The 18,463-nt window shown below is 42.2% G+C and overlaps 2 protein-coding genes across 2 annotated transcripts in view; both read right to left on the reverse strand.

Moving 5' to 3' along the window:
* The window catches only part of BEND5 (BEN domain containing 5), a 37,258-nt gene extending 28,028 nt beyond the window's left edge, over window positions 1-9,230 (reverse strand). Inside the window, exon 1 of the mRNA XM_044430231.1 lies at window positions 8,814-9,230. Coding sequence (XP_044286166.1) covers window positions 8,814-9,033 — 220 coding nt within the window. The 5' untranslated portion in view covers window positions 9,034-9,230. The remainder of the gene's footprint in view (window positions 1-8,813) is intronic.
* AGBL4 (AGBL carboxypeptidase 4) overlaps window positions 1-18,463 on the reverse strand; it is a 933,972-nt gene that overhangs the window by 416,892 nt on the left and 498,617 nt on the right. The gene's annotated exons all lie outside the window — the stretch shown is intronic.

Genomic DNA, 18,463 nt, shown 5'->3' on the forward strand with positions numbered 1-18,463 from the left:
CCATCCATCCATCCATCCATCCATCCATCCATCCATTGTGCTTGTATGCTTTTGCATAGTCTAGGGAGTTTCTGGGTGGCTCACAAAAAACCAGCAACATAACTATAACAAAACAAAACAATCTAACTACCAGTAAAATAAAACTATCACACCTGAGAAAATAAGAACATTTCTCCCCTCACTACCACAAGCTACACCAGCACTTAAGGCTAGCCAACACCATAGTTCCAAAGTGGGCAGATGCCCTAATTGATCCAGACTGTATTCTATGAGCTGTATTCAATCCTGACAGTCCTTCAGTGCATCGGAAAGTCCACAAATCTGATGCAGGGAGTTGGGGTGTGCAGAAACAGTGGAAAATTTTCCATAGCATCTTGAAAAGGACATCTCCTCATGTGACATTGGTGTCCAGTAAGTAACTTATAAATTTTCTGAAATTCATGGGAAAAAACACCCAATTACATCTTTAGCAAAAAGCAGTAGCACCTCTAATCTAGATCTGGCTACATATCAAATAACTGCGTGTGTTTTCCTTATTATGCCTACATTAGTTGTAGAACCTTCTGCATCGGAACACTCAGTGCTACTCTTCCCTTATCAATCTGTTCATACTTTATGATCTTCTATTGCAGCTCAGTCCCTTATTAGAAATCTACTATGTGCAAAAGCAAAAAAAAAAAAAAAAAAAGTGTGGGAGGGCTTTTTTAGTGGTGGTGCTATAGTTTTGGACAGAACTTCCCTCAAAATGCCTGGGATCTACTTTACAAGTGCTTAGATGACATTTGTATTTGTCATGAATTTTAAAGTGCATGTAATACCTCCTGTGATGGTTTGTTTGCCTCTTCTTGTTACAGTATGAATCTGTCATTTTATTATATACCCTCTGGAAATCTAACTCTCTGAAGGACAGCATAAAATATTTTCAATAAGTAAGTGTTTAAAATTTGGATTCCTCCTTAAGATTAGTCAGCATGGCAACAGTGCCACACAAAAGATGCACATACACTGCTCTACCATATGAAAGATCTCAGTCTCACAGAATGTCCATTCTAGCACCAAAGTGGAAATTTTGAAAGCTCTTTCAATAAACCAAAAGGTTCCTACTTATCATAAAGGGGAGAAGGAAGATGAGTTCAGGATGTTGCCATTGTTTAAATAATTTGGCAAGAATCTGTGATAATGATGGAAGCCAAGCCAGTGCTATATGACAAAATGATCTTGTGCTCAGGCCCACAGGACAACCAATGCACAAATCTGCACATGATAATTTACATATGCTTGAAAGTCTCTGGGTATGTATGTAATACATGTGCATGCACATTATGTGCACACACATCTCTTTAAAAGATGTCCTAATGACACTCAAAGTTGTAAAAAATTATGTATGGCAAGAAGATAAGACAGAATTTGCTTTTAGGTGGGAAATCAGAAGAAAGAGTCAAAGTACAGGCAGCAGGAAAATCCAGCTAATGCAAGGGGATCAAATGCAACTAAGATTTTGAAGCACTCAATATCTTTATTTCAGCAGCTGCCAACAGATGGCAGGGTGATAAGGCAGATGGTCTCCCAGAGTTTGGGGTTGCAAATGAAAGATTCAGGGCTCCAGCCTCACTGGACTATCCACTAACACTGTCTCTCAGGAAAGCTACATCTTCCACAGATTATAGGTATCCTTACATTTGGGCAAACTAAAACACAAATGGCAACTTAACAAGAAATAAATCTAGAGTTAATAAGGAAATACTGGGCTTCAAAGACAGATGCATTACAGAAATGCAACTATTCTAGATGTGTAAAGAGTGATGGATCTGTTGGTTTCAATACTATCTAAATCTTTATTAACTTCATTTGGCTACTTTTCCTCAGCCTCTCATCAGAAAAATGTAGGTAAGGACAGGGTTTCCCTTGGTAGCACTAGAGATGAGAAAGGAAACTCCATACAAGAATAGGATTTCCCTAGGTTGCATTAGTGTTAACAAAGGAAAATTGCTTTTATCTGTGGCACAGACCCCAAGACCTTGAAGAGTGAATTGGGAATGGTAGTCATTCCTACTTTATACAGTGATTAAAGAAACAAATGTTTTCAAGTTACATCTGATAAAAAGTAAGGGCTCCTGCTACATTTATTGGTAAGCCACCTCAACACTTACTAAGCCTTATAAAACTATACTAATGTATTTATAAGAACTGATTATCAGACAATAGGATGAAACTGGAAAGAAGGCAGACATCATGTTCTACTGAACATTACAGATTAAACCTGGCTTTTACTTTCATGCTCAATTTTTAGTTACTGATACTTCAAGTATATCAGTTACTTATACTTGCAGGAACTTTTGAAGAATCAGTTGATGTTTATAGTATTCTTTGGTGCAAATGTTTAAGGATTATAATAATTATCCATTAGTTCCTGCAATTACCTTTTGAACCCCCCAAAAGCTTTAGTAATAACTTATAAAGAAACAGGAAGGAAGCAACACACTTTATGGTTCTGTGTCTTCAATTTGGTATTACTTTCCTGTCTTTCTTAACTGTATTCCATTTTCATGTAGGAAAATACTACTTTACAGCAAATCCATTACATGTTCTGCCCTGTCTCCAGCTTAGATGCACACCTTAAAGTGGTGAGGAAGTATTGAGAGTGTCAGAGAAGTTGAGCTGCTCTTCTAGCAGGGTCACCGCAAGGCAGAATGATCAAGGCTAAGACACCAGACTAAGATGCATTCACCCTCTGCAGGAGTAATGATCACATAAGCAAAAAGAGAATGGCTCTTATTAATTGTGATGGGGGCAAAGAAACAACTAAAAGGCAGTTATTGGGCAGCAATGATAGTTGAAGATGTCACTGATGGAGAATCTTTTGCAGACAATGGCAGTGGCACTCAAGTTAACTCTGGTTAGTACTGTGTAGAAGAAAGTTGAGGTAATCCACTTCCGAATTTTCTTGCCTCAAAAATCCTATTATGAAACAATCTAAAAAGAAGCTAGAAGATAAGACCTCCAGGTTGGAAGGGACTTTATGAGCAATACTGTGCCAAAATATAACCTAAGTAACATCCCCGAAGAATTTAAAATCCATATAAAAGCAGATTTGCATCTTTCTATTTAATTGAATGATAACCAGAAGAACTGTTAATTGAAACCAGATATATTATTGGGAAAGAATGCCAAAAGACAATTTCCGTAGTAACAAGAATGAAAAAGCCTATATATATGACAGAGGAAACACAGTTGCAAAGGCCAGGCATGAAGCAAATGGTGACAGAAATACGGTCAGAGTCCTGAATGCAACTTTTCAGTGAGTACCATGTAGAGACAAAAGGAACTATTACAATGATCAGTGCAAGAGATTGAGTGCATCTGGGTTGCCAGCTCATGATGTCAAAAGGTGAACTACAGTTAACTTCTGAATGAACACTGGGAAAGAAGTTGTTCTTCTCTTTGCACTCCCCAGAACCAATGTTCTGACCAATGTGTATCTTTTTCAAATTAACAGTCCCCACCGCTGAAATTCTTCAGGCTCAACACCCTTTTTAGCAATATATTAAGATTTTAAATGAACTTGCAAGAGTTTTTTAATAACTTGAGTCTGGTGATTATGTTAATCTATTATTTCCAGTTCTACAGATTATGGCTAAACTGTTCAAATATTATTTAAACAGTTTATTTTCCCTCTTCTTCCTTCTGTCTTCCTACCACTCTGGACATGGAAGGGGAAGAAGGAAGATTGTTGATGTTTCATTTTAATGTATTTATTCAATTAATGTGTATCTGGCCTCCTCAAAAGTGTGTTTTTGTGGCAAATTAAAAGCAAAAACAAACAAATGAAAATTGAATAAGATCCAGATCTAAACTTACTTTAGGCCCACTGCAATCAGTGAGTCCTAAGTTAGACTAACTTAATGTAAAGACTGGGCCTATTCCTCCTATAGAAGAGCCTCCAAAACTTATGAATAGAGATCTTGAATCAGACAAAAATGAAAGAGCAGAATCTGCAGCTGAACTGCTACAGCCTGTCATAAATTCACTGAGAGTGAAACAGTTTCGAATTCTGTGGGAAAGTAGTGAGCATGTCAGGCAGACCTAATCTCTGAGATGTGTGAGGTTAAGAGGGTGGCTAGTGGAAGCAAAAGATGCTCCAATCAATTAACTAGTTGCCCTTAAACAGGAAGATTAACCTTAAAGGTGTGGTTTCCTCTCTTTAGTTTGGAGAAGAGGAATGGTATTTAATTTGGAATCAACTTCTTATCTTTATGCCCTATTTCCCTAATAGCCAGAATCCTAATTTTGCTTGTTTCTTTTGTCATTGACTTCTGCAATACTCTTCTTTTGTATTAAGAACTCAGGCTAAATGGTCAGCCATTTAGTTAGAAAGCTTTTTGTTCTGGTCTGCTTAGAAGGAAAGGGAAAAGAACAGCTATCACACTTAAGTCCCATTGACTGAAAGAGATCTATCAGAAGTATGTTAAGAATAGGGTCAACCAATAATTAATAGGAACAGTGAAATAACAACAGAATTAAAAATAACACAGCAATGAACAAAGCAATAAAGTCAAATTCCAAATCTAAAAGAGCAGTAGGGCTTAAAAGCAACACAACTGAGTTAAAATGCCAGTCCAAACAAAGTATTTTTTTACCTGACACTGGATATGCATTAGCAACCACCTGCTATCCAGAGCTCGTGACAACACCTGTCTAACCTCATCAAACAAAACAATTTGAAGACCTTCCCAGATAAACTCCTGGTATATGCAGGCTCACATAGGATAGGTGATCCTTGACACAGTATATTTAGCCCTATATAAACTGTGTTGCAATAGTCAAGCCTAATATGACTAGGGCCTAGGTAATCATAACTAGGATACTTCTGTCCAGAAAGTGTTGCAGTTGGTGCATGAAACTACAGCATTTCATTCCACTGACATTGCCTGGGCACCCACAGTTAAGAGTACTCCCTAAGGGCACTTCCAAACTGCAAACTATACATTTAAGTGAAAATACAAGCCCACTGAGGCCAAGCTGACCATTACCTCCTTGTTCAGCCAGAACACCTGCCAAAACATCCTCCAACTTGTTTGAATTAGGATTCTGTCTATTAGATAGTTTCCCTTCAAAAGGATAACAATCCCTCAGCACTACCACTTTCACCTCAGCAAGTTGGTCCAGAAAGATTGTTGCGGCCTGAGGATATGGACAAGGTACTTGGACTAGTCCAACTCACCACCTGTCTGCTTGCCTCCTCATGGCTGCTCATCAGAGCCAAGGACTGGATATGCACCTGGGTCCAGGCCTCTCGGGGGGGGGGGGGGGGGTTGGGTCCCTGCCCCTTTGGAGGAAGCAGTGATGAGGCCTGTCCTGAAGAGAGTGACCCTGGACCCAGAGATAGCCACCAATTATAGGCCAGTGGCTAATATCCCATTTTTGGGCAAGGCGCTTGAGCGGGTGGTAGACAGACAACTCTAGGCATTCTTGGAGGAAATGAATCATCTTGACCAATTTCAGTCGGGCTTCAGGCCTGGCTATGGAACTGAAACTGCCTTGGTCACCCTATATGATAACATGTGCAGGGAGCGGGACAGGGGAAGTGCATCCTTGTTGGTTCTCCAGGACCTCTCACTGGCTTTGGATATCATCGACCATGGTATCCTTCTGGATAGGCTGGCGGGTTGGGAGTTGGAGGCACTGCTTTGAGGTGTTTCTACTCTGACCAGCCTGGCCAATTCCGGAAGGTGGTGCTGGGGGATTATGGCTCTATGCCATGGTAACTTTGCCATGGTGTTCCGCAGGGTTCCATTTTATCCCCCATGGGATAAACATCTACATGAAACCACTGGGAGAGGTCATCCAGAGGGTTGGACTGTGGAATCATCAGTACACTGATGATACCCAGCTCTACCTCTCCTTCACATCTAGTCCAGGTGAGACAGTGACTGTCCTTAACTGGTGCCTGGCCAGGGCAGTAAGTTGGATGAGGGCCAGTACATTGAGGCTTAATCCAGGTAAGACATAGGCCCTGTTGGTGGGCGGTTCAGCCAGGTGAGTGACATCTGTCCTATTCTGGATGGTGCTGCACTCCCCCTATAAAGGACCAGGTGCGCAGTCTGGAAGTGCCCCTTGATCCAGAGCTGTCCCTGGAATCTCAGGTGGCAGTGGTGGCAAGGAGTGCTTTTCCTCAGCTTCAGCTGATTTACAAACTGCGCCCTTACCTGGATGAGCATTGCCTTGCAACAGTGACCCATGCTATGGTAACTTCCCAACTGGGTTACTGTAACATGCTCTACATGGAGCTGCCCTTTAAAGACAGTCCGGACATTTCAGTTGGTTCAGAATAGAGCTGTCAGGATATTAACGGGGACGAGCAGGTATTCACATATAACACCGGTCCTCTATCACCTACACTGGCTACCAATTGACGTCCGGGCCCAATTTAAGGTGCCAGTGATGACCTTTATAGCCATAAATGGCTTGGATCCTGGATACCTGAAGGAGTACCTTCTTCCCTATCTGCCTTCCCACCTCTTGAGATCTGAGGCAGAGGTACTTCTTCAGGAGCCCTCCTTGAAAGAGATTAGGAAGGTGGCTATTCGGAGGAGGGCCTTCTCTGTGGTAGTGCTGACTGTGGAATATACACCCCAGAGAGGTTCGCCTGGCGCCAATGCTTTTTTCTTTTTGGTGCCAGATGAAAACTTTTTTATTTTTCCATTATTTTAACTGGCAATTGGTCTTAATTGTGGTTTTTATATTTATCACTGGATGCTGTACCATTTTTATCTTATTTTATTTGTGCTTGTTGTAAACCATCCTGAGACACCAGTAATGGGATGGTATATAAAAGCTTAAATAAATAAAGATAGCATGGCTGATGCATCAAATATTACTGAGGGATCCAGAAGAATGATCAAGAATCCTCCCAGAGCAAGACATCCATCAGGGATAAAACACTTTCAGTGTAAGCATTAAACCAGGTCTAAATAATCAGGTTATCTAAAAGTGTCTGTAGTTGCCAAGTCAAAAGCAGTCCAAATACTTTGTTGAGCTAGTAACCAATAACCCATTCCTGGACAAGAAAAGGATTAGACACCGAGGATCTTGTGAATTCATATTCATCTATGAATATGAATAGAATATTTATTATGATAGATATGAGCAACATTAAGCCAATATGTTCTGCAATTAAGTCTCAGTATTATTTATCTCTATCCTAAATGCCGTTGGGAACTTGGGTTGCAAACCTACACATTTACCTGGAAGGAAGTCTCACCTAACTCAATAGGACTTAATTTCGAATAGGTATGTATGATGGCACTGTCAATTTGTTAAAATATGAAGGGGGGAAGTCCCTTTAGCATTGCTGGATTGGACTGATCCATCTATATATTATATCATATTCATGATAATAAAAAAAAGATAAACCCAAGTTTGTGTCCTCGGCATCTGGTTCTCATAAGTATATAGTCTCTGAGCACGCACGTTCTACATATATTAGCAATCATGGCTAAGAGTAGTTGATTTATTCTAAATAAGCTTGTTTGTTAATCTAGGCCAGTAGTGGGGCTATGATCCTTTTTATTTCTGGTTTCACAAGAAAACCACTATTATCCCTCTTTTGACTGAATCTCTGTAAACAGTCCTATTATGCATGTAGGTCACAGAATGCAGCATGGTTATACCAACATGGCCTCTGTATGTAATGCCTATAAACTTTAATAGCTTGATATTTATAATATCATGCAGTATTTGGGCAAAATGGAGGAAAACATTTTACTCCTGTTCTAGAACACACATATGTATGGAATTCACTGCCAGAAAATGTCGTTATTGACAAAAATATGATGGGTTTTATAAATGGATTTAATACATTCATAGATAGTAGGTTTATGAACAGATATTAATTCTGATCATTTAATGGAATGTTTAGGTATAAGATGCCTCTGAATAATGATTGTTCAAAGAGAAGAATACGGTTTCCTTGATGCCTGGCATGTCAATTTCCTGGAAACATCTGGCTCACCAGTCTAGAAAACAGGATGATGGAATAACCTTACATTTTATCCATGCAGCAATCTTCTTGTGCTCAAACAGCTGCCCTTTTGTGTGGCAGCTACATCCTTGGCCTTAACTTGTCTATTACTAGTCTCTTCATGTTCATCTTTTGTTTTTCTAACAATCACACACAGTCAACAACCTGAAGATCCCTTCAGCTATCCCATAAAGTAGACCATTACCCTACTCCAACCTAGTTTTCCAAGCTATTCTCTCAACTCCAACAGAGCTCTCATATCACCTAATTCCATCTATGATACCTATTCCAGCATTCCTCAACAACCCCCGAATAACCTGGGTGTCTGCATTCCTATAGCCATTCGTCTTCCCTTCGGATTTAGATAACCTGTGCACTCTCTAAAGTACTGGATTAGCAAAACTACTACTCGTTTAGAAGCAAGCATCGCTGTGCCTGTGAGAAGCTAAGGGATACGGGGTGGCGGTGGGGAGTCTAGGCGCCTGCAGCATCAGACCCTCCTGCTGTTTCCCCCGAGACACATGAAACCCCTCCCTCAGCAGCAAATACAAGCGCGCGCACACACGCACACACACACTCAGAGGACGGTCAGGCCCTGCCGCAGAGCGAACAGCGGGGCTGGCGCCAGGCCTTTCCCCCCACCCCCACCATCTTTCGTAGAGTGAGGGGAGCAGCTTTTCTCCTCCCTCCCTCCCTCCCTGGAGCTGAGAGGTTTTAACTGGTCTGGCCTCCACATTTTCTCCGCCCGGCCTCCCGCCCACCCTTGCAGACCCCGCGTCCGTCGGCGACTCACCTGCCAGTGCCAGGATCTGGGCCTTGTGCAACGGCGGCCGCTCCCCCCACTCGCTGGGGCTCTCGTCGCCGTCCTCCGGGTCGTGGGCCGGGCTGCGGTACACAGTGTAGACCTTCTGGTTGTCGAAATCGAGCCGGGATTTGGGGCTGAAATCCTGCACGCACGACACGGGCAGCGCATAGCACACGTTATCCTCCAAGAACCGCACGAAGGCGTACATTGTGCAGCAGGGCAGCAGAGGCGGGGGAGGGGAAGCTGCTCGCAGGCAAGCGGGCGGGCGGGCCGGCAGAGGAGCGAGCGAGAGCGGGCTGGCGGGATGAGGGAGGGGGCCCCGCGCGGCTCCGTTCCCTCAGCCCCAGTGCTTCTGTTATTGTTCCTGAAAATCCGGCTCGGCGCTCGGCTGCGCTGGTCTGGGCTGCACAGACTTCTCTTACCGAGGCAGCCTGGACTTGCGCTTCGGGCAAACAGAACGAGTCGAGCACCGAGCGAAGCGAACCTCAGTCTGGCGTGCATCTCAGAGAGCATCGCCCGCTGCGGGCGAGCGAAAAGTGCCGTTTAGGTCTGCCAAAAGTGGGCGGCGGCCCTTTTCAAGGGCAGGATGGGGAAAAGGAAATTCCCCCGCCAGTTCCAGGTTATGGGTGACCTGAGGGAACGTGCCTTCTGTGCCCTTTCCTGTTCGCCTGCTGCCGCGGGCCCAATCCTTCTTAGTACGGCACGAGGGAGAGTCAGCAGGCAGATGCGGCTGCTCCTTCATGCCTTCTCTTGCGCGGTCGCCTTCTCTTCTCAGGCGGTCTGCGTGACCTGGCATTGGGGAGTGGGTACAGAGGGCCCTTTTGGCACCACCTTTCTCTGGATCGGGAGCCCAAACAGCACGCGAGCGAACCTGAAGTGCAAGAGGCTCTCCACACGCCAGTACCTATGAGAAGGGGCGCAAGCAGGCAACGGCGGCTGCCGCAGAATTCAACCATACTTTCAACTTTTCTTCCGGGCGGAAAGGATTGGGCCCAGTGGGCCGGCTTAGAGCTATTTAGAACAAGTAACTGGACAAGAGGGAGATAGCTGCTCCTTGCAAACTGCCGCAGCGCCCGGAGAGTATAAGTGAATTAGCGGAAAGGCAGCTAACGCTCCTTCCTCTCATGCTCTGGTAAGTGCGGCAGGAAAAACCGCAAAGGCCGTGCGAGCGCGTTGCTGCTTCCTTTTGCCCCCGCCCCGCCGCTCGCCAGTAGAGAGGACTGGGTCTGGCGGGATTATCCGGCGCAGGGGAAGGAGGCTTCTCGAAGAACCTGCACCGTCCGGAGAGTTCAAGCCAGTGGAGAGAGGCGAGAAGTTGCTCTTGTTCAGCGGGGCGCTCTCCTGCAGGCCGTTGGGCCCGACCTTCCTTGCCACGCCACCCACAAAAAGCAGGCGAGTGCCCCTTCTGCACGCCGTCTGTGCCCTGTGGCAAACCGGATTGGGCACTGAAGGAGCGAGTGTGCAGACAGGCAGTGGGCACTGTTACAAGAGCAAGGCATTTTCTTTCTTTCCTCACCCTTCCTTCCCCTCTCTGGGAGACCCCCATTGCACCTAATGCATCCTGTCCAGAGAGAGGGAGAAAGAACTGGTATAGGTGCTCTCACGTGCTGTGTACACTGCTTTAGCTTGCTTGACTTGCTTTTTTCTCCCTTGGCCCAGTTGAGTGACACTTAATGACCATCTCACAAAGGAAGCATCTGTTCTCTTAGCAGTGCAGCAGCCAGAGAAAAGACAACAGGTGTGTGCCTGGACAGCAGGCAGTGGTGGCTTCTCCTTACAGGAACTGGCTTGGTGGGCAGGCAAACAAACCATACTTGCCTTCCACTCCTTGCTTATGAATAGAAGGCAACAGAGTAGAGGGAGGACTCCAGCAGCAGCGGTGGCTGTGGCACCTTAGCAGCTAGTCAGAGATCTACACAATAGCACCAAGGCTGCTATTTCCCACATTTTGTATCCCTCAGTTATGAGGGTTTTTAGTCAACTCAGGTCACAAGATTGTTCCACCAAAAAGAAGGCTGTTCAAACTTCTAGAAAACTGATGAACTTAAGAATTGATTCAGAATGGACTCTGGATAATACTGTATCCTGCAAATGGTTCTAAGTAGTCATATGTCTTCAAATAGTAATATTATTTGGACCACGACACAAAAGCTATACAAAAACAACAAATAGGAATTGTCTTCAGGACATTTTAGGCCTTTGAGTAGCCGTAGAGTTTATGAATACAACATCCCTACATGCATTCTATAGATATACGACCTCTGCTATTTTTCCCATTCTTTCATCCAACACCTTTTTTCATCATTAAAGTGAATTTAACTATATTAAAAACTATATTTTCCTGTATTCTATATACAGTTCTGTATACCACAGTTCTATAACTCCTTCCCACATTTAAACAAGTGTATGAATTTGAACAAGACACACTGCTATATTCTTAAGATGTAGCTGGGTAGGTCTCCATATAGTTTGCACTTAGCTCCCAGAACCCCTGGCAGCATAGCCAATAGTCAGCTAAAGTCCAGAAAGACACTTCAAAACTCCAGTAGTGGTCATACTTGGTATGGTATAGTGATGATAAAAGCTCGGTCTCCAACTAGGGAAACCTGGTTTCAAATTCCTCACTGCGTGCAGCTCACTGGGTGACTGATCCAATCACATTCTCTCAGCCTAATCTACTTTATCCCCATGTACCAGGCTTTGAGCTCTTTGGTGGAAGGCTAGGATAAAATTGTATTATTATATATCCCCATCATCTGTTATACAAGATACATCTCTAAAGAGAATATGTTTACTTCAACATAAGTCTTTATGAGTCCAATCGGATTTACTCCCTAGTAAATGGATTTAGGATTGTAGCCTTTATAACTGCAGGAATGGAAGTCACTGGGACGACTACAACTGTTCTGTAAAAGGCCATAAGAATGCCTTCATTTTATGCATTCTAATTCATTTTGAATTGTACAAAGAAAACATTAAGATACACTGCCAACCCATCAATGACGAAATATTGAATGGATAATGACTGAAAATTAAATTGAAGCAAATTAAATCGATTGATAGATGCAAAAGTATGCCTGTTTTATGGGCATTTGGAAGAAGAGTGCCACCAAGGCATTCCTATGGGCTTTGAAAAGAAAGGCTTATGAATATGTAGCCCTAATCATTCATCACAAGAAAGCTTTTGGTGTGCACTAAATACATCCACCATGAAAAACAGAGTCATTGTGCAAGATCACAACACATCCTGGTTCATTTTTACAGGCATCTATAAGGAATGTTTCATAGTAAACTAGTCACACATACCAATAAGCAAATGTATCAGTTTAAAGAAAGGTACTGCACATGAATTCAACAAAAATTCCCACTTCCTTGGGAAAAGAGAGGAAAATATGAGTTTCGGTAAACAAAGCAGTAGTTACACAAAATATTTTATTAGGTAAATAATGTGTCACATCAGTGATCTAACTAGCCTGGATAAACTTAAGATAAAATGAATATACAATCATAACATATTTCAGTAGACTAAACACAGATAAAATAATGGATTATGTAACTATGCTTTGCATTTTCATTTAGGAAGTTGCGATTGTATGAGGTGGCCTTCTCTACAGCACAGCCATGTGCTGCAAAATGTTGCCATCCTAAAATCCATTGGCAGTTTCATTATTAACAGTCTTAGGGTTAAGGTATGGCTAGGGTTACACATGGCTAGACTTCCTAATTGTTTGACACTGTAAGTCTAATGAAAAACAATACATTGGGTTAAACTGTGCTTTTTCTTAGGTTAGTGGGTTAATGCAAGATGTGACCCAGCTGATATAATTACGTTATTGACAGTGGTTATTGTATTTTTGACTTTGTTAACAGCTTTGTTATTCACTGAAAAAACAGTATTTAAAACTGTGAAATGCATAATTGTATGCATAATGAAAAACAATAACCTAAGTATACTTAGCCCCTACTTGGAGAACGACTGCCTGGCGACAGTGACACACGCATTGGTGACTTCCCGACTTGACTTCTGTAACGCACTCTATGTGGGGCTGCCCTTGAAGATGATCCAGATACTTCAGTTGGTTCAAAATAGAGCTGCCAGGCTGCTGATGGGGACTGGGCATTATGTTCACATGACTCCAGTTCTCCGTCAGCTTCACTGGCTCCCCATTGAAGTCCAGCCCCAATTCAAGGTGTTGGTTATGACCGATAAAGCCCTTAACAACTTGGGTCCTGGCTACCTGAAGGAGCGCTTACGTCCATATATGCCCACCCGCCCCTTGAGATCAGCGGGAGAGGCCCTTCTCCAGGAACCCTCCGTGAAGGATATTAGGAGGGTGGGTACTCGGAGGAGGGCTTTCTCTGCGGTGGTGCCCAATCTATGGAATGCGCTCCCCAGAGAGGTTTGCCTGGCGGCAGCGTTATTTATTTTTTGGCTCCAGGTGAAGACCTTTTTATTCAAACATTATTTTTTGTTAATACTATTTATTTTATTCTTTGGCCAGGGCGACTTAAATTATACTGTTTTATATTGTGTTTATTTATGATTGTGAGCTACCACAAGGCTTTGGCAAATGGGGCTGCATAGAAGTTCTCTAAATAAATAAATAAATATACATGACCAACACTGGAATTTCTATCCACAAATAAGGCAGAAAATAGGATATTGGCAAAAATATTACAATATACTGAGGCTCAGTATGTTGCTTAAGACCAGGGGTCCTCAAACTTTTTCACCAGGGGGCCAGTTGAAAGCTGCTGGTGCTGGGCGCAGGCCAGAAAGGTGGAACCGGCGGCACGTGCGGGCACGTGTGCTGAAGGGGGGCACGCAGCGAGGTGAGGTGCAGGTGGGCGCGCACACCCAGTGAGGAGAGACGAGGCGGGGGCGGGCACATGCCGCAAGGCAGGCGCACGAGGCTGTGGCTTGCTCACTTGGTGATCGTTTTCTCCAAGCAAGCAAACCACTGCCTCCCCATGCATGGGGCGAGGTGGGTGGCGGAGTGCGTGCACGTGGATGCGCGTGCGGCAGGTCCAAATGGGCATGGGGGACTGGATCCGGCCCCCAGGCCATAGTTTGAGGACCCATGCTTAAGGCTTGCCTAATAGACTTTCTAAAGCTTATACACAAGCATTTCCATTTGCAACCTAGATATACTTGACAGTATTAATCATTTTCAGTAAGAAATTAATCCATCTGGAAACTGACAGGAAGCCAGTGTAGGGTTTTTAAAGAGTCTGAATTTTAGTTGCAACATTCTAGATGGAGTGGTGGGAAGACCAAGATACAGCAATGAGAAATTGAAGAAAAAAATAGTTAAGGTAATTGAAGCTGAAGGAGTACAAATCAGAGTGTTCAATGAAGGGGTAAAGTATAAGTAGAAATACAGCTAGCAATGGAATGAATGGGATACAAAACAGATGGAAGAATCAATGATCAGGCTAAGACATCATGCCTGTTCAGATTAGATAGTAGCATTATCAGTGGATGCAAAGTTTGAAGAGAGGAAGGCTTGGAAGGATAAGGTCACTCTTGGGATGTACGGGGTGTTTCCAGATAGGGCTTCTAGCTCCAAAAGGCATTGTGCAGCTATTCTGCTGCTTCTTAACAGAAGTTTTGTTCAAAGAAGATGGAAAAGAAGATATGGGAAGACACAGAAGAATTACAAGTGGAAGAATAAATTTTCTGAACTGCCCCCCATAAAAGTTTATGAATAAGGCAGGTGCTTCTATGCTTCACCTAGAAGTACCCACTGAATTTGAGCATCACATGAACTAAACAAAATGTGTCATGCTACCAAAAGCCTATTTTCTGAGAATGACAAAGTAAAAAATTCCAGCCACTTGCTGCCTTACAGCTTTCATGGTTACAGGGCCAAACATAAAATGCTAGAATGCTCCTTCAAATAAATCAACGCATTTAAAACACCTATTTGCAATGGAGGTGTTCATTTCTAGGAGGCAGGTAGGGTGTTTTAGTTTGCTACTAGAAATAATTCATACCAATAAGCATTGTGAAAGTCATGAATTCTAGCCACTTAAAGCAGAAACAAAGGGCTGAACCTGGCCACTCAATGCCTACCAAGCAAATGACTTCTCTGGAGACTGCTACTACTATACAAACCATAACATAAACTTAGGGGTAATATTTACTTGTGGCTGAGAAATGTATCTGTTGCTATGGATACTCTGTTTTCTTTAGGCTGCTAGTCTTTCAGTACCATAGAGTCTAGATGTGATCTCATTGCAAATTCTAGCAAAGTTCAGAAGCATTTAGGGTTGATAATCCATTTCATTTGTAACTCCTTATATAAGCATCTATACAGTCATGTTCTAGTGTTTCTGACTTGGAATAAATGTCATTATCACAGCAGGGCAAATAACAGTTGGAAATAGTTTTGATTAATATGAGAACTCCAGTAGGGAACATAAACTGAGGAGTCAGGAACAGAAATAGGCTACACTAAATTTTTTTGAGAAAATGCCCAAATAATTTCCACATGGACATTCAGAAATAACAACATTAAAAAACAGAATGTTGTCTTCTCAAACAATGTTGCCATTCATCCAATAGCATGAAAGAATGTTATAAAACATTGCATGAATTTACTATTGCTACTAATATGAAATCTGAGAACTCACATACAAAAGCGAGTGTTATTAACAGATGTGCTGCTCTGGACTATTGTCAGGAAAACAAGGATGTTTTACAAGGGAACTCCTTGTTTGCCGCTAGGGCCTGCTTCCACTCCACCTCCTCCTAGAGAAAGCTATTCCAGGCACATGTATTCTGTTACCTGTTTCACACACAAGCTGTTTCAGGAAGGAGAGAGAGACATCTCATGAACATAATACAAAGTAGCATTGAAAGCCATCTGACTAAGCAAGCAGCCAATGTAACAATGGCAATGTATAGCAATAGAGAGCAAAACTTTATTTAGAAAAATGTTATTCCCTTTCTCACAGCCTCAAAGTGCTTGCGAAGTCTGAGCTCAATGAAATATTAATTAAAATAAAAGCAGTAGCTAATGATCACTTTTGGACAATATATTAAGCAAGAGGGACAGAACTGAATGAGTGGAATGGAGAGTTTGGATGATGTTAATTATATGACTATGAAAAAATCACTTCTTTCTAAAATCCTACGTGACTGGTATATGCTCTTGCTATACCAGAGAAGAATATGACAATAAACCATTATCATATCAGTATTGCTTTTGTGAGGTTTCCATGTGGAGTCCCCCCTGCCCCCACCCAAACCTTAAACAAAGGGGGTATAATTTAAGAGAGCTCAAAATAATCACTATCTGGCTTTGAACAAATGACTTGTTTCTCAACTGCTATAGTTCCTAATCCATAGAACTATATGTTCTAATCCATAGTTCCTAATCCATAGTACCATCCTGCTATTTCAAACAGACGTCTCTTATTAAATTGGACCAAGTTTGTGCATCAGCATTTTTTCATAAGGATACCTAGGTATTCTTTCTTCCTTTTATCATATAGGCAAACAGGTTCCAGTGGTTTCTGTGAATTAGGAATGCCTCTGAAATTCTCCTTTTTGAATTCCCCACCCACTTGGATTTTGGAGTTCTGAATGACCTAGAAGTAGATCCAATCAGTCAGGAACCCTCCTTTCCATGTTTTTTGTTTTTGGAATAAAAAATCTGGAATATTTTATAGAGTATTGTACCACTTTATTTGCTTCATGTCTTTGACCTTAGCAAATGCACACTGTGAAATATTTGGATGGGAGGACACTCTTGTATATCTAATTGCATCATTCTACAATGTACATTATGGTATTGCAAAACTCATTATACTCACGCAATAGTGAGATACTACAATTAGATGTATAAATATTCTTTAAGTGTAGTTTACATGAATGAATGTGTGCAGCAATAAAACTTGTGCACATTGCAGTGGCAGCTGGTGTTCTTTTGAGCAGATTGAGCAGAGACACAACCACCAGAGGTCAGAACAATTGCAGGAGGAGAGGTCTCTAGGCAGAACAAGGAATCATACTAACAAAGGGTGGGTTTGTACAACATGCTATGTCTCCCTACAAATAGGCTACAACTGACAGGCAGGTTCATGGTGGCTTGTTCACCCATTTCATCCACTCTGATTCTCCAGTCCTCTCCCTCTGTCCATCCCTCCCTCATTTGCCACTTTTAAAAAAATTTCAGAACCTCAAAATTATGCAGATGGGGATGGTTGTTTTGAAAAAGTATGGAAAAGGGAAGTGTTGTAAAGGTAGAAGGACTGAGAAGTGTCAGTTCAGCACTTAAAATTTAGAGAAAGGTAGTGTCATCCATATCCTTTTGGTGCGCTTTTGCCATTTTCCTACCATTTTTCAATTGACACCCTGGCAATTGGTCCCTTGTAAACGTTCTCAGCCTGTATGCCATCTCACCTTGTCAATCATCCAAGAGCCACCACTCCACAGAGCATTGCTACCTTTTGGGTCATGTTGGGCTGCCTGCTGTTGCCAATTCACAGCAGTCAAGGCCCTTAGCAGACGGGGTGGGAATGCCTTTGCAGAGATAAACGCTCCAGATGCTGCTCCTTTCCCTTTCGCCCCTCAAGCAGAATTTACAGGCAGCCGACTTAAAAAGGTGTCTTACACACAACACCCTTTTATACTGATTCCATGCTTCCAAACATATTTTCTTCCTAGTAGTGCTTTCCAGGCAGCTGCCTGAAGTCTCAGGTAGAAACATGGGTGAGGTAGAGCAGGTGGAAGAGGTCACCCTGATGAGTCCAAAACAATTCCAGTATTATCCCCTGCAGTTTTTTTTTTTTAAAGTACTGTTGTATCCCTTTAATGTAGGGGGTTTTTTTTTAGAAAATCCTGAAAGATTGTGGCATTTCTTTTCTGTTGAGAGAAAAAAAAATCAGATTTCTTTTAAGAGTAATGCTAACATTAATGTGTTTAATGATGACTCCTACATGGAATAGTATGCAGCCTTTAGTGTGATATTATGCAAATACAGCTGTGCAACTAATAGCTAAAATCTGCATTTTCCACATTTGCACCATGTTACGTGCATTTATAATCTCCACTGTTAGTTGCATCTCTTACTCATCAAACAAAACTCAGGGCATCCTGCCTAGTATTTAAATTTCCTACCAACATCAAAGCCAGACATTTGAATAAGCAATTTAATGTATACATTTTGATTCAGTTCAGTATTCTGATCATTTTCTAGTTGGAATATTATTCAGGAAGATGATTGAAGAGAAATACACCACTCAGAATATCAATTGGAATATTCTTGCAATACACTGTTCACTGAGGACAGTGCAGTAGTGAGATTACATTCTGCATATAATCAAATTGCTGATGCCTACACAACACACACACAACCTATTCCTTTACAATGATGTATGCAAAACACACCACTCAGATATTTTGAAGCGTATCAGTCTTCAGCAACTGCTTTGTCCAAACTAATGAGAAAATAGAATCAGTGAAGTAGGGGAAAGAACTGCTGGCTGAATTGCAAACATATTGACTTTTCCAAATTCATCCTTGCCATTTTCAGAATTTAGAAAAAGGAAATAATATACCACCACTTTTACCTCAGCAGCTGAAAAGTAAAGAGAGCCTGCATCTTAATTCAATATTATTGTTGTTTATT

This window comes from Varanus komodoensis, unplaced genomic scaffold (assembly GCF_004798865.1).
Source record: "Varanus komodoensis strain SLA01 unplaced genomic scaffold, ASM479886v1 scaffold20_1, whole genome shotgun sequence".
NCBI classification, from domain to species: domain Eukaryota; kingdom Metazoa; phylum Chordata; class Lepidosauria; order Squamata; family Varanidae; genus Varanus; species Varanus komodoensis.